At 35.6% G+C, this 17568-nt stretch overlaps 1 protein-coding gene across 1 annotated transcript in view; it reads left to right on the forward strand.

The window, feature by feature from the left end:
* Positions 1-17568, forward strand: part of STK3 (serine/threonine kinase 3) — a 258261-nt gene that overhangs the window by 9988 nt on the left and 230705 nt on the right. The window contains exon 2 of the mRNA XM_090282782.1: positions 15274-15354. Within this exon, the coding sequence (XP_090138908.1) occupies positions 15274-15354 (81 nt within the window). The remainder of the gene's footprint in view (positions 1-15273; positions 15355-17568) is intronic.

Consider the following 17568-nt stretch of genomic DNA (forward strand, 5'->3'; position numbering starts at 1 on the left):
CAGGTCCCTGGTTGGGGGCATGGGAGAGGCAACAGTCGATGCTTTTCTTGCACATAGATATTTCTCTCCCTCTCTTTCTCCCTCATTTACCCTCTCTGTAAAAATAAATAAATAAGATCTTAAAAAAAAAAAAAATATATATATATATATCTACAGACAAATAATTCAAGAGCATCTTGAGGCTGCTTTATAAATTTAACTCTGACTATAGTATGATGAATTGCAAAATGAAGCACATCTATATTAAATGCTATATGTTAGCTTTTTTTGTTAAATTTTATTGTGCTTTAAATAAATAAAATGAGGCATTTGTCTCTGTGACCTAGTTGGTAATTTACATTTGTCAGTGAGTCACATAACTTTTCTTTTTAGAATTAGTTTTGGTATAATTACTTACTGTATTAAAAGACCTTAGTCTGCACTGCTAAGTTTAGTCTGTCATTTTGCATTGAAATAGCAACCAGTAACCGTTTTTCAACGATCATCTATTCAAACACTTCTAATAATTAGTGAAATGTTGATCATAGAAAGTGGTTGGAGAGAAATGATTGCTGTGAATAAAATTTGTAGTTTATGTAATTCCTAAGAATTATAAGAAACCAATGTCCAACTGAGCAGAATTCCATAAAATTCCAGTGGAAATAATGAACTCTTGAGAAGAAAGTATTTTGGTGATTCTTCTTTTCCTGGTTGATTGAGGTTTCCATTTATGCTCTTGATTCTCATTATATACTTTTAAGATTATTTTCTCTCTCTTTTTTTTTTTCTAGTAGAAAAGAATTCAAGTACCCAGATCTCAGAACTTTATTAGTCAGCTTTAATTAATATTCATAAAAACTCATGATGTGAAAAAGCCTGCCAAATTAGTGATAATGGTGAAAACCTTAAAGATACTTAGCATCATTGAGAAGTATGGTATACTATGTAGTGGATTTTCTAAATAAATGAAGTAAACCAGTTTAAGTAGTATACCTTTAAAACATTTAAAAAACACTTTTAAAACAACTAGTTTTGATGGAAATCATTCCAAAATGGCACTGACCCAGAGTTCTGAGACTGATCATTTGCTTTCTTGATTTGTTAATATTATTTTTTATGAATTTTAGTTCATAGAAACACAAACAGTTCAGAGACTGTTCATAGTTTTAGTTCATAGAGAGTATCAAGTGTGCTCTTTTGATGTGTTTGAAGCTTTGTTGCTGCATGTAGTTGTTTTTTACCCCTAAATCTATACTTCTTGTCTTTTATTGTTGTCTGTTATTTCTCCTTCTTATATCCTTCTGAAACTGCTACTTATCTTGGAAGTAATTATCTGACTTGACAGTAGCTCTCCCTTTCCCAAAGTACAGGTTCTTTGTGGCAGTTTTTGCTTACTAGAGGCCTTTTTTCTCTTTTGGGTTCATAGTACATTTTAAAATCATCTTTTGACTAAGAAGAGCATTATTTATTGTGCAGTGAAAGAGAGAGTAAAATTATTCCAAATTTTTCTAAATTTCTAAAACTTAATATGAAAGTAACCAATAACAGGTTTTTACCTTAAAAAGCCTATAAAATCCCTAAGTTAAAATTTCTGTCATTTTGGAATGTTACTTAGATTTTGAGGAGTCATAGTATTACCAAGCAAATTCGAGTTTCAGAGGGTGTTTATACCTGTACAAATATAGTAACATTACTTCTTTATTAGTTTATTTTTAGAGTAGTTTTTAAAAATTTTCAATGGGTGAAGTAGTTAGTTTATTTTTCTTGTAATGGAAGATTTTTTTTCTATTAGATACTGCTGAGGTTTTAACATTTTATTTCCTGTTCTAAAAAAAATAAAACCAAACAGGTAAAAACAATCTCAATTTTAAAAAGTAAATATTATTTTCACAAAGCACCAGAATCATGAACTGTTTCTCAGTCTTACAAAAAACCACAGAGAAGTACTGAGATATGGCTTCATGTGTGCTGTTGCTGTGTGATCAGACTGTGCTGAGAAATCAAGCGAAATACGTCCATCTGTGCAAACAGCTGAAAGCAGCCACTGCCTCCATACCCACCTCCCGGCTATTCATGAGAGCCTTGCAGAAGTCAAGGGGGCAGACCTCACGGAATGATGCAAATGTTGATACTGGCAGAATTTAAACTTGCCTTGAAGTTACACTTCTTAATGTATTAATGTTTAGGATTATTGCAATTTTAGTATTTTATGGATGGGAGTGAGGAGTTATGAGTACCTAGAGTCAAAATCCTCATATTATCTTCAAAATTTGAAGTGTAGAGAAATAAGTAAGGAAGATTATGAGTAAATCCAGTTTTTATTTGTACATAGTATCTTTGGCACAAATCATAGTGGGTTTTTCTACATGGCAGGTACATAGGTAGATGTTGGAAAGTTTCAATAGAAGTATCTTCTTTCATTTTTAATCAGTTAAAGATTTTCTTTCCTTTCTTAGTTCTTATATCTAGGTATGGTTGTTGAATGTATATGAACTGGATTAAAAATTAGGAGACTTATAGGTCTTCATATTTCTTATACATTTCTTATTTTTTTTATTTTAGAAGATGAATATGTTGGAGCATTTTCAAATGTGCTGTTTTTACATTGTCTGCATTTTCTGGATGTATGTTTTTTAAAAAATTGGTTATTAAGAAAGTGAATGCACATGTCTTTAAGGCAAGGGAGTACATTGCAGCATTTAACTTCGGATAGCTTTGTTTTATATGCAATTAAAGGGAATCAAACATATCAGTTTCCAGTTGAGAGTAAGTGAAAAAAAATTTAGAAAATAAAAATTAAACACTAGAAAGGGTGAAGGAAGGAGAAAAACTCAGCTTCTTTTCCTTTAAAGCTCTTTGCCAGGAAATTATAATTTTAGAGTACTTTTGGGCAAAGAGCCCAACCTAAGAGGAAATGGTATGAAAGAGTTGAAAACAAGACTTTCATTTAATTTAAAAAAGTCTTCTATCCATTGTAGTCTTTTTTTAGGCAGATGTTAGCTCACTCTAGTGCTAATAATCAAATCCCCCTAAATTTTGATAGCTTCATAAAAGTAAATAAACTATGAGATCATCCAGTTATACCTATTTTATTATTAAAATAGTGATACTTATTAGTGAAACAATTAAGAACCAGAACTTTAGAGTCAGATAGACCTTGGTTCTAACCTTAGTTCTGCCATTTACTGCCTGCAATGGTGGGCAAGTTACTTAACTTTTCTAAGTCTCATTATACTCATTTGTAAAATGGAAGTGATAATAGTACCCCTGTTTGGGTTTTTTGAAGATGAAATGAAATAATGATTGTAAAGCATTTGTCTCTGAAGACAGTTTCCAGAGTGTTTCAAAGATGTGTTTGGCATTGTCAACATAGTTTGGAGAAACTTTCCAAGGGGATAAAAGGACAACTTTCACTTAAATGAGTATGTTCTAGTAGAGTTAAAAAAAAAGAGAGAGAGAGAGAGAATCACTTTGATTGCTTTAGAGCTAAACATCTATTAAATATTTACAAAATGCCTGTCCTTTAAAAAGCAAAAGAGAGCAGAAAAAATGATCTTTGAATTTTATTAGTTTGGAATAAAATATACTTTCTGTTTTTGAAATAGAAAAGATATTTGATTTTGTGGATTCGAGATCACTTTCATCATTGTATAATTTAGAAAATGGTCATTACTGAAGGCTAACTGAGACTTTTTGACATTATTTAATAATGGAATGTTGAAGGACTAAAGGATGAAAACCTTTCATGTGTTTTAAAGATGTATGACCTTTCTAACAGTATTTAAGGTGAAACTGCTAGGGTTGAGGACTGAAACTTAATTTTAAATGAGATATTGCATATAAGACAAAGCATAGTGCTTAATTAGCAGATAGTAATAATAACAGCATGACTTTTATGACAGTTATGACATTAAATAGCTACTATTACTAGTAATAAAGCTACCAGTAATATGATCCCTAAAGTATAGGGCAATTTACAAGAAGAGAAAAAGACATTGGAAATTACAAAGCTGAAATGAGGTAGAAGGTTCTTGTTGAAGAAGGAATCTCTGTTGTCAAAGATAGTTTTTTATCCTCTGCTGGATTTGCACTCTGGCCAGGTCCTCTTCTCCATGATTAGTTTTCTAAGAGATGAAGAGGGCATATGCCAGTTATTCTTCACTGGAAAGGTAAATCTAGTAGTGTAGAAGGTCTTCCTATGTGTCTTTCTTTAAAAGTCTTTGGCCAAAACAAACAATCCAAATAAAAAAAACGAGCAAAACACTTGAATAGACATTTCTCCAAAGAAGATACACAAATGGACAATAAGCGCATGAAGAGATGTTCACATTACCGATCATTAGGGAAATGCAAATCAAAACCACAGTGAGATACTATACATACTCATTAGGATGGCTGTCATTAAAACAAACAAAAACCTGTGAAAATGATAGGTGCTGTCTAGGATATGTAACAATTGAATCCCTTGTACATTGCTGATGGGAATGTAAAATAGTGCAGTCATTGTGAAAGACAGTGTGGCGGTTTCCTTAAAAAATTAAACATACACTTACCATATGATCCAGCAATTCCATTTCTACGAATATACCAAAATTTTATTATCAGCATTATTCACAATAGCTAAAAGGTGGAAGTAATCCAGGTGTTCACTGAAAGATGAATGGGTAAGCAAAATGTGCTATATGCTTATACAGAGTGGTATATTATTCAACCTTGGAAAGGAATAAAACAGGATTTTCTTTTTTAAGGCTGCATAATATTGTATGTATATACCATATTTTGGATATCATTTCTATAACATTTGTAGCTCCTTTGAATAATGCTTTGATAGGCATGGGTGTGCAGATATCTCTTTGAAATGGTGCTTTGAATTCTTTAGTATCTATACCCAGAAGTGGGACTACTGGATCACGTGATAATTCTATCTTTAATTTTTAAAAAGTGTTTAAAATTCTTTTTGATTTGAGAGAGAGAAAGAGAGAGCGAGAAAGAAAGAAACACTAATTTGTAGCTCTATTTATTTATCCATTCATTGGTTGGTTCTTGTATGTGCTCTGACCAGGAATTGAACCTGCAACTTTGGCATATGGGGACTATGCTCTAACCAGCTGAGCTACCTGGCCAAGGATCTGTTTTTAATTTTTGAGGAATGTCATATTTTCTGTAATGGCTATACCATTTTTAACAACAATGCACAAGAGATCAAATTTCTTTACATTGTCATCAATGCTTGTTATTTTATTTGTTTTTTTGGGGGGGAGGGGTTTAAGGTGCTATCTCATTGTAGTTTTGATTTGCATTTTCCTAATGACTACTCATGTTGAGCATCTTTTCGTGTGCTTGTGGCCTATTTGTATTTCTTGTGAGAATTGTTTGTTGAAGTCCTTTACCCATTTTTAAATTGGGTTTATTGACATTGAGTATTCTGGGTATTATCTCCTTATCATATACACAGGTTGGGGCAAAAGTAGATTTACAGTTATGAGTATGCAAAGCCCAGAGTTTATTCTTGTGTTATTATTTATCAATTATTATTTTTCATACAAACAACTGTAAACCTCCTTTTGCCTCACCCTGTATGGTTAGCAAATATTTTCTCTCATTCTGTAGATGGCCTTTTCACTCATTTCCTTTAATGCTCAGAAGGTTTTTTTTTTTTTTTTTGATAAGATTTTATGTATTTATTTTTAGAGAGAGGGAAAGGGAGGGAGAAAGAGAGGGAGAGAAGCATCCATGTGTGAGAGGTACATTGATTGGTTGCCTCTTGCACGCCCCCAACTGGGACCTGGCCTGCAACCCAGGCATGTGCCCTGACTGGGAATCAAACCAGCAACCTTTCAGTTTGCAGGCCAGCACTCAATCCACTGAGCCACACCAGCCAGGGAAGAAGTTTTTAAGTTTAATAGAGTTCCATATTTGTCTATTTTTGCTTTTGTTGCCTGTGCTTTTGGTGTCATTTCCAAGAAATAATTTCCAAATCCAATGTCCTTTAAGCTTTTTCCTCTAGGAGTTTTATAGCTCTGGGTCTTATGTTTAGGTCTCTAATACATTTTGAGTTAATTTTTGTGTTTTGTGTAAATAAGAGTCCAGCTTCATTCTTCTTCATGTAAATATCTAATTTTGCCAGCACTATTTGCTCTCCTTTTCCCATTGTGTAGTCTTGCCACTGGTGTTGAATATCATTTGGTCATATATGCTAGGGTTTATTTCTGGGCTTTTTATTCTCTTCCTTTGATTTATATATCTTTCTTCATACTAGTACCAGAGTGTCTTGATTGCTGTTGATTTGCAGTATGTTTTGAAATCAGGAATTTTGAGACCTCTAACTTTGTTCCTTTTTTCCCCAAGGTTGTTTTGGCTCTTTGGGGACCCTTGAGATACTATATGATTTTGAGGATTTTTTTTTTTCTATTTTTGCAGGGAAAAAAATAAGTAAAAACAGCCATTGGGATGTTGATAGAGATTGCATTGATTCTGTATGTTGTTTTGGGTAGTATAGACACTTAAACATTAAGTCTTCTAACCAATCCATGAGCATAGAATATCTTTCTATTTATTTGTATCTTGTTTCTTTTTAAGCAGTGTTCTATTATTTTTAGTGTATGTCTTTCATCTTCTTGATTAAATTTATTCTTAAGTACTTTATCCTTTTCTTAATACCGTAATACATGGGATTGTTCTTAATTTCATTTTAGTATTGGTCATTGTTGATGTTTAGAAGTGCAACTGAGTTTTATGTATTGATTTTATTTTCTGCAACTTTGCTGAAATGTATTAGTTATAGCAATTTCTTTTTCTCTTTCTTTCTGGAATCTTTAGAGTTTTCTACAGATGAAATCATGTCATCTGTAACCAGAGATAATTTTACTTTTTTTTCCCAATTCTTCTTTGTCTTTTATTTTTGTTTCTTGTCCATTGCTCTGTTTTGCAGTATATACTATGTTCAATAGTAGTGGGCGTCCTTACCTTGTTTCTGATCTTAGAGGAAAAGCTTTCAGTCTTTTACCATTTAGTATGTTATGAGCTTTTCCTTATATAGAGGTTGTTTCCTTCTGTTTCTAGTTTGTTAAGAGTTTTTATCATGGCAGGATATTGAATTTTCTCAAATACTTTTTCTGCATCAATTGGGATGACTGTGTGTGTGGTTTTTGTCCTTTATTTTGTTAATGATTGATTTTCATGTATTGAGCCAGTGTTAAAATTCAAGGTATAAATTCCACTTGGTCATTGTGTATAATCCTTTTAATGTGCTATTGAATTTGGTTTGCTAGTATTATGTTGAGGATTTTTTGCATCAATATTTATTAGAGACATTGATCTATAGTTTTCATGTTGTGGTTTTGATATCAGAGTAATGCTGGCCTGATAGGATGAGTTTAGAAATGTTTCCTCCTCTTTAATTCTTTGGAAGAGTTTGAGGAGTACCGGTGTTAATTTTTCTTTTAAATGTTTGATAGAATTCTCCAGGAAAGCCATTTAGTCCTAGGCTTTCCTTTGTTGAGAGAATTTTGATTATTCCTTAAAAATCTCCTTATTAGTTACAGGTCTGTTCAGATTTTTTATTTCTTCATGATCCAGTCTTGGTAGGCTGTATGTTTCTAAGAATTGATAGATTTCTTCTAGGTAATCTGATTTGTTTATGTATAATTGTTCATACTACTCTCTTATAATCATTTTTATTTTTGTGACATCAGTTTTAATATCCCCCCTTTCATTTCTAATTTTAGTTATTTGGGGTTTTTTTTTGTTTTTTCTTCTTCTTAATTTAGCTAAGAGTTTGTTGATTTGGTTGGTATTTTCAAAAATCCAACTCTGTTTTTTGTCTTAGTCTGTTTGGGTTAGTATAACAAAATACCACAGACTGGGTATAAAAGAAAAAAAATTATTTCTTATAGTTCTGGAAGCTTGGAAGTCCAAGATCAAGGTGCTAGGATGATCACATTTAGGTGGAAGCCCTCTTGCTGGTTCATAGCTGACAGTTCCTTGCTCTTTGGAGCCACTTTTATAAGTCACTCATCCCATTCAGGAGGGCTCCACCTTCATGACTTACGCACTGTCCCCAACACCATCATCATCTTTGGGGGTTTGATTTCAACATACAGGTTTTGGGAGGACAGAAATATTCAGACCATAGCAGTTTTGTTCATTTTTTGCTCTTGTTTTTCTAGTGTCTACTTTACGTATCTCTGCTCTAATCTTTATTATTTCCTTCCTCTGCTAACTTGGGGTTTAGTTTGTTTTCCTAGTCTCTTGAAGTGTACAGTTAGGTTGTTGCTTTGAGATCTGTTTTTTTTAAGTATAAGGACTTATTGCTATAAACTTCCCTCTTACTACTGCTTTTCCTACACACCGTAAGTTTTGATGTGCTGTGTTTTCATTTTCATTTGTGTCCAGATATTTTCTTACTTGCCATGTGATTTCTTTTTTGATCTACTTGCTTAAGAGCGTGTTGTTTAATTTCCACATATTTTTGGATTTTTTTTCTGATTGGAGAATATACTTTGTATGATTTCAGTCTTCTGAAAATATAAGATTATTTTTTGCTGCCTAACATGCGGTATCTTTTGGAGAACATTCCATATGCAGTTGAAAAGAGTGTGTATTCTGCTTTGTTAAGTGGAAGAAAAGGTATTTATTTCTCCTGTATTTACCTGTATTTTTCCTAGTTGTTGCTATTTATTTACTTATTTATTTATTGTATAGATTTATGTTTCCTTTTGGCATCAATTTCCTTCAGCCTATTTTTTATCACTTACTGGATTTTTCTTGTTTGAGAAATTTTTGTATTTACCTTTCATTTATTGAGGATATTTTCATTTGATACAGAATTTTAGTTTGATTGTTTTCTTTCAGCACTTTAAAGGTGTCTGTCTCATTGCGTTTTGGCTTGCTTAGTGTCTGATAAGTCTACAGTCATCCTTGCTTTTGTTTTGGTGTAATAGGTTTTTTCCTGTGACTACTTAGTGTTCTCTCCTTACTGGTGTTTAGCAATTTAATTATAATATATCTTTAAGTGTGTGTGTTTTTATCTTTTTAGATTTGTTGAGTTTTCTGCATATGTAGGTTTATTGTTTTTGTATAATTTGGAAAATGTTAGGCCCTTATCTCCCCCCTTCTCTCTCTACTTCTATCTGTCTATCTTATCTGTCTATCTATCCTGCTGTCTTTTGATCTATATCTGTATCTATATGTCCTTCATTTTTATGTGGGACTCAGGTTTTTCTTTTAAGTGTTTTTTCAAGTTATTCATCTCTTTTTTTTCTGCATTGTCTATCTGCTTAAATTCTTTACAGTGAAAATTTTATTTCAAGTACTTTATATTATCCTCTCTAAAATGTCCATTTATGTTTTTTCTCTCTTCCATTTTCTTTACATCTGTGAGTATACATGGGACATATTCATAATTGCTTTTTATAAGACACAGTTGATCCGTAAACAACATGGGTTTGAACTGTGCAGGTCCATTTATATACAAATTATATGCAAATTTTTTCATTCTGTGTGTAACTGGACCCGTGCTGTTCAAACCCCTGTTGTTCAAGGGTCAACTGTATATTTGAAAGGAAGTTGGGAATCTTCATATGTAGAGGTCTGACTTGTTATTTGCGGACTTTCATGAGTCAACTGTATTTTTCACCATTGCTGCTATTTCTGTCTTTTTTAATTGACTAATTTTTCTCTTCTTTGAGTTATAGTTCCTGATTTCAAATATGTTTAGTAGTTTTTGATTGAATTATTGAAACTGTAAGTTTTACATTGTTGAGTGCTGATTTTATTGTAGTTGTTTAAGAAGTTATAGACTTCTGGTAGGCAGTTAAGTTACCTTGTGGTAATTGTTTTTGAGGCTTGTGTTTAAGCTCCTTTTGGGAGAATTGAAAGTAGACTTTATATTTTGGTAATGTTGTCTCCTTTCTAAAACAAGGGTATTCTGGGATCTCTATTGAATGACCCTTAGAATTCTCTCAGCTTTTGTTGGTGGGAAAGATTCTTCGCCCTATGTGATTTTTGGGAGTTATTCTATTACAGCTCCCTCGTCTTTGTTTTCCCTCGGGAAATTGATTTTATTGGACTTTAGGGTGTTTTTTGTAAGCATGCACAGATTGGCATTTAGCTAAATAGTCAAGGGAATTCCTGGGTAGATTGCTCAACCGCTTTCTCTGTATAGCTTTCTTCTTGCAGGTAATCTGTAAGGTAATTTTTATTTTCCTTGCCTTCCCACAACTCCATCTCTGTTTCTTCTCCTCAATAAATGGCTGGGCTCTGTTTGAGTTCATTTTTTCCTGTGCTTCAGTCTGCACAAGCCTCTAGCTCTAAAGCCTTGGTGACAGAGGGGCTTATTTCTTTCCTTTTTTCTCAGGGATCTCAGTTCTGAAATGCCTTACATCTAATGTCTGAAAATAGTTATTTTCTATATTTTGTTGAGTTTTCTAGTTATTTACAGCAGAGGGATAATTCTGGATCCTGTTAATTCCTTGTGGTCAGAAATGGGCATTCTGTAATTAACACTTTTAAGTCTTTGTTAGGACTTTTGGTAGCTTTTGACATGGTCAAGCACTACCTTCTTGTCCTACAGAACCTCATTTCTTAAATACTGATGTTTTCCTGGGATCTGTTTTCTCCTTGATCTTATTTCTTGTTAGACATTTTGTTCATAATTTTTGTCCCTTCTCATGTGTTCAGGCTCCATCCATGTGCTGATGGCACCAAAAATAGTATTTTCAACTCAGATCTCTTTTGGGATTCATAAATACATTTGCTTATGGGAAATCTACATTTGGGTGAATTGACTTAAACTCAATATTCCCCACAAAACTGTTTTTTTCTGGTGTATGTTAGCTTGGTAAATGACATTACCATTTACTAATTTGCTTAAGCTAATGGCTTAAGAAACATGCTCAACTCCTTTCTTTCCATCATCATCCCATATTTAATCAAAACTACTTCCATATTAATTATGCCTCTTTAATATGTTGGATAGCTTATCTTCTCTCCATTCTTACCGTCAGTATTATAGTCTGTGCATCTATATATTGAATCAGCTCCTAATTAGTTTCCCTGTTCTACTATTGCTTACCGCCTATCCTTCTTCTCTATCAGAGGGGAAGTAATCTTTTAAAAATAGAGCTCCTTAAGATGGTTTACAAGGCTTTTTTAACCTGACACTGCTCACGTTTCCATGTTGGTCTTTTTTACTTGTTTTATATTGAATTATTTTTGGCCATTCATACATGAAGCTCCATTCATACAGTATTATGTTTGGTCCATTAGATATACCATGTGTAATCTCTCTGATCTCTTTGCTTCCAGATACCTGCACATGCCATACATGTGGATGATTTTTTTTTTTTTTTAAAGGAAAAAACACAAAGGTATTTCTGTATGGCAAACAGCCAAATAGACCATAAAACTAAAAAGTCATAGGTGAAGTTAAAATACAAGTGAAATATATGTGCAACCTAAACAAAGTCTTTTCTCTTGTATACAGATTTAAAAAAAAAAAAAAATCCAGGAGAAAATTGAGCAAAGAAGATGACTAGATGGTTTAGGTTCATAGTAATATTAGAAGATGCTCAGCCTTACTCATAAGAGAAATGCAAATTAAATCTACTCTGAGTTACAAGTTTTCACCTAACATATTGGCTAAAGCACAAATATTTGGTTTAATACTCTGTTGGTTAAAGTCTGGGGAAAGAGGCTTTCTCATATGTTACTGGTAGGAGAATAAATTGAAACAACCCCCCTGGAGGATATTTGCTACTATCAGTATACATATATGTTTACATAATGTACAATTATAGTAGATAAAATATAATGTAATCGATAACTTTAGTCATCGGCAGCCGTCCGTCTCGAGAGACGATGGTGTAGCTTCTTAAGAGTCTATCTGCACCACCGAGAATGGCTGTGCAGTCCGACTTGGGAGTGACATGGTATCTGTCGCCTCCCGTGTTGAATCGACATCTTGCGATGACGCTGAAGCTACAGAGCCTGGGCAGGGTGATATGGAGGGTCTGCTGTTGCCCATGCAGCAGACCCCCCCTCTCTTCGCAGCTGAAGGGTCCAAGGGAAAGACGGAGTCAATACAGCTTGGCTTCAGGTGCGCCGCAGGAGTTGCCGGTGTTGACTACAACGTCAAACCGCCTTAGGGACTTCCGGCCAAGATGGAGGCTTAGACGGACACGCTAGGTCTCCCTCTACAACTAGAGAGGAATACAACTACTTCAAAACAAAGGATAACTAGAAATTCCAGAAAATAAAACTACACGGAAGTCCAACATATGAAGTTATAAACCAGCGGTGCCATTTGGGCAGGTAAGAGTTAAAGAGGGCAGTGCTATTTGCGGTTGCACCCGGAGCGGCTGGCGGCGAGGAATCCCGGCTGCGGTCAAGCCCCTGGCAGTGCGCGACTCCGGCGCTGGGGAGAGCGGCTGCCGCATCGCCTTGAACAGTGAGGCCCAGGGGGACGGGAGGACGGATCCCGGTCTCCTAGCTGAATAACTGTGTGAATCCATCTTGGACCCCCGCCCCCAAAGAAAGCACCACAGGGCTGCGAAATAGGTCGCGGACAGGCAGGCGCCGGTCGCTGATTTGTGACGCGTACACAGGCACTGCCCCGGACAGCCGGCCCAAGAAAACAAAACGCATCTGTCAAAATGAGGCAGACAACTATAGAAATACCGGTGACACAACTCACCAGACAGCAGATAGAGAACCTGACAGATGAACAGATAAGAAACCTGTCAGAGGCTCAGTTCTGGGCCATTGTTATCAGGTGGCTTACAGAATTCACAAAAGAGCAGGAAAAAGATAAGAAAGAAGCGAAAAAATTTCATAACGAAAGGAACAAAACCGCATACGAGATAGAAGGTGAGAAAAAATCCAGAGTTCATTTCAACAAACTGGAATATGGAGAAGGAACAAGCAGTCAACCAATGCAGCGAGAGGAAATGGGAAGCAACAATGAGAGGATCAGAAACCTCTGGGACAGCTATAAAAGGCCCAACATAAGAATCATTGGTTTGCCAGAGAATGAGGAAGATGAACTAAAACTTGAAAAATTGAGTGAAAATATAATAAAAGAGAACTTCCCAGACTTGGGGAAGGGAATAGACTTGCAGGTCCAGGAAGCAAGGAGAGTTCCCAAGAGACTGGACCCAGGGAGAACCACTCCAAGACACATTATAATCAAAATGTCAAAAATTAAAGATAAAGAGAGAATCTTAAAAGCAGCAAGAGAGAAGAAAAGAATTATGTACAAAGGGGTCCCAATTAGACTATCAGCTGACTTCTCAAGGGAGACCCTACAGGCAAGAAGGGACTGGCAAGAAATATTCAAAGTAATGAAAATCCAAAACCTACAACCACGAATACTCTATCCAGCGAAATTGTCATTCAGAATAGAAGGACAGAGAAAGTGTTTCCAGGACAAAATAAAACTGAAAGAGTTCATTAGATCCAAACCACTGTTATATGAGATGTTAAAGGGACTGGTTTAAAAAAACAGAAGCTAGGGAGATGAAACAAAGGCAAACTAAATAGGCAACGAGAGTGGAAAAGGAACTGTGGGTACGGGAAGCATATTGGGGGGAGGTCAACAGGGAGGGGGAATGGGGAAAGGGAGGGAGATGATATAGGAATTGGGGATCAAGGTAGGAGGGAATGGAATAGACGGAGAGAGGTTGGGAGGAACTGTATGCACAACTAATGGACATAATCTAAAAGTGGGGGACAACGGGAGGGAGGGGGGCCACCGGGTGGAGGGGAGCAGAGGGAAGGGAAATTGGCACAAATGTAATATTTTAATCAATAAAACACATTAAATCTGAAAAAAAAAAAAAAAAAAACCGCCTTAGGGACTCCGGCTCCGGATTTTCTGTCGGGGTTTACTCCCTTAGCCTTTCCCCTGAAGAGGTATGCCGCAAGGCAGCGGAGGTTTTTTGGAGTCAGAGTTTTCCTTCTCTGATGTGCCCTGACTGGAAGATCGAACCAGCGACACTTAGCTCGCAGGCCGACGCTCAATCCACTGAGCTAAACCAGCCAGGGCGATAACTTTAGTAATTACTATAATAGTTATATACTCGTCGTTGTCGTCGGCAGCCGTCCGTCTCGAGAGACGATGGTGTAGCTTCTTAAGAGTCTATCTGCACCACCGAGAATGGTTGTGCAGTCCGACTCGGGAGTGACATGGTATCTGTCGCCTCCCGTGTTGAATCGACATCTTGCGATGACGCTGAAGCTACAGAGCCTGGGCAGGGTAATATGGAGTAATATGGAGGGTCTGCTGTTGCCCATGCAGCAGACCCCCCCTCTCTTCGCAGCTGAAGGGTCCAAGGGAAAGACGGAGTCGATACAGCTTGGGTTCAGGTGCGCCACAGGAGTTGCAGGTGTTGACTACAACGTTAAACCGCCTAGGGACTCCGGCTCCGGATTTTCTGTCGGGGTTTACTCCCTTAGCCTTTCCCCTGAAGAGGTATGACGCAAGGCAGCGGAGGTTTTTTGGAGTCAGAGTTTTCCTTCTCTGATGTGCCCTGACTGGAAAATCGAACCAGCGACACTTAGCTCGCAGGCCGACGCTCAATCCACTGAGCTAAACCAGCCAGGGCATGTTATATACTACATTTAATTATATATAATCTAATAGTTATAATAGTGATATTAGTCATATGCATTAAGTTTATATTAATGACATGATTATACATATATACTTATTTATCTGTACTTCTGTATTTTGTGTATTTACTTGATCTCACAGTTTTACTTCTGGGAATTTATCCTACAGATAAAGTAATAACATATGGGAATTGATTTCTGTATAAACTTATTCATCACAGTGTTGTTTGTAATAGCAAAAAGGAATCTAGATAGTCATAAAAATTAGTAAGAGTGCTACATCTTTGCAACAAAATAGTATGTACATGTAGGGGGAAAAATGAGGATGCTTTCTATGTACATACGTTGTTCTTCAACATAAGTTACATGTTGTTAAGTGAAAATAGCAAAGTGCGTAACAGTGTGGATAAAAAATAAAAGAATGTGTGAAAAATGCTGTGTGCTGAAAAGTGGGAGATATAAGAACATTTCGTATTTGTATAAAGGTTTCACAAAATGCTAAATAAAAGTGGTTATTTTCTGAGGTGTTTCTCGACAGAGAAGAAAGGGGTTGGAAGGAGACTATTTACTATATAATTTTATATTTGAGTTTTGGACCGTCTGAATATATTGCCTCTTTAAAATAAAATTAAAAATTATATTAAAGGTCTTAAGGAAAATATTTTCTTTTGTTTTTTTCACCAGTAAGCTAAAAAAGCTGAGTGAAGACAGTTTGACTAAGCAGCCTGAAGAAGTTTTTGATGTATTAGAGAAACTTGGAGAAGGGTAAGTACACGAATTGTGAAATTAGCATTTAGATAAATGACAGAACAATTAATAAAGCAAGAGTACACGAATTGTGAAATTAGCATTTAGATAAATGACAGAACAATTAATAAAGCAAGAGTACTATGTAATATTAGTCTTTCACTAAGGTGTATTTGCTTGAATTGAATAGTAGTAGTATAGAAGGAATATACCTTAGCATAATAAAGGCCATATATGACAAGACCACAGTTAATGGTGAAAAGTTGAAAGCTTTTCCTCTAAGATTAGGAATAAGACATGGGTGCCCACTATGGCCAATTTTATTCAACATAGTATGGGAGGTCCTGGCAAGAAAAAGAAATACAAAGTATCCAGATCAGAAAGGAAGAAGGAAAAATATTTGCAGATGACATAATATTATATAGAGATTCCACCAAAAAACTATTAGAATTAATAAACAAATGTAGTAAAGTAGCAGGATATAAATTAATATACAAAAACCAGTTGCATTTTTATTTATTTTATTTATTTTTTATTTTAGAGGGGAGGGAAGGAGTCGGGGAGAGAGAGAGAGAGACGTCGATGTGAGAAAGAAAATTGAATTGGTTGCCTTCTGTAGGTGCTCGACCAGGGACCAAATCTGCAACCCAGGCATGTGCCTTGACCAGGAATTGAACCAGTAACCTTTTTGGTTTGTGGGGTGATATCCTATCAACTGAGCCACACTGACTTGGCCATTGCATTTTTATAATAACAGACTATCAGAAAGAGAAATTAAGAAAACCATCCCATTTACAATTGCATCAAGAAGAATAAAATATCTAGGAATAAATTTAATGAAGATGGTGAAAAATCTGAACACTATAAACCCTATAAGAAATTGATATGAAAAAAATTGAAGAAGACTTAAAAAATGGAAAGATATGATGGGGGACCTCCCCAAAATGAATTATTTTCTGGAGGGCAGGTCCCTTGTAGTGTACAGGCTTCACCTGCTAGGTGAGTGTTCTAGGAACCCATCTGTATCAGTATACAAGCTGATGTTATTGTGAGAGGCTGCGTTTGGCTTCAGTGGATTTTTTGTGAAGACTCTTTCAAAGCATTTGCCCATTTCATGACGGCTGATTTACAAGTGCACCTGCCCACATTGCGCTGAGTGTGTTTAGCAGTTTTTGACTAAAAATGGCATGTCCCTTGTGCCCCACCCTCCCTATTCACTGGATCTCACCCTGAGTGACTTTTTTTGTTTCTCCAAATGAAAAAAGTCCTCAAAGTCATGAAAAGCAGGGACCTATAGCCAAGATTTCTCTATCCAGCAAAGATATCACTTGGAATCGAAAAGCAGATCAGGAGCTTCCCAGACAAGAAAAAACTAAAGGAGTTCATCATCACAAAACCATTATTATATAAAATGTTAAAGGGACTTATTTAAGGAAATGAAGAAGATCAAAACTATGGACAGTAAAATGGCAACAACTGAATCTAAAAAACAAACTAAGCAAACAAGAGGTGGAATCTACAGAGGTAGAATCATGGACATGAGAGCGTTTTGATGGTTGCCAGATGGGCAGGGTGTGTGGAGGAATGGGTATAGAGGTGAGGGATTAAGAAATACAAATAGGTAGTTACAGAATAGCCATAGGGATGTAAAGTACAGTATAGGAAATCAAATGGCCGAAGAACTTATACACATGACCCATTGACATGAACAAAGTTCTGGGGATTGCCTGAGAGCGAGGGGCATGCTTGGTGGAGGGGAACAAAGGGGGTAAAATTGAAATAACTAATAGCATAATCAATAATACATATGTGTATATATAAATACATATGCATATATAAATATAAATATATAAAGAAATTCTTTTGGGACATTCAGAAGTTTTCTGGTTATCTCAGTCTTGAGCCGGGGATAAGCCCTGAGCTTGTTATATAACTTACAGTGTAGGCACGGTAGCCAACCCATTCTTTTGTCCCTGTACTCTTATTTCACTGTAACATTTGTTGATACATGTAGTAGGTCTTCGAAAAACCTTGCCTAGACTCCAGGTACCTATGCGTAATAATTTAAATAATTGTCTTGCCATTGAATTCCATAGACTATCAGTTTTCTGTTTGTCACTTGCATTATTAAAGTAATTACTACAACTCTAAGAAAGAACTAATACAAGATTCCCATTTTTAACATTCTTTCCCCAAACCACTTCCTGTACCAAAAACTCTTGGTGGCTAGGC

The sequence above is a fragment of the Furipterus horrens genome, unplaced genomic scaffold (assembly GCF_987537825.1).
Source record: "Furipterus horrens unplaced genomic scaffold, mFurHor1.1.pri manual_scaffold_7, whole genome shotgun sequence".
NCBI lineage: Eukaryota > Metazoa > Chordata > Mammalia > Chiroptera > Furipteridae > Furipterus > Furipterus horrens.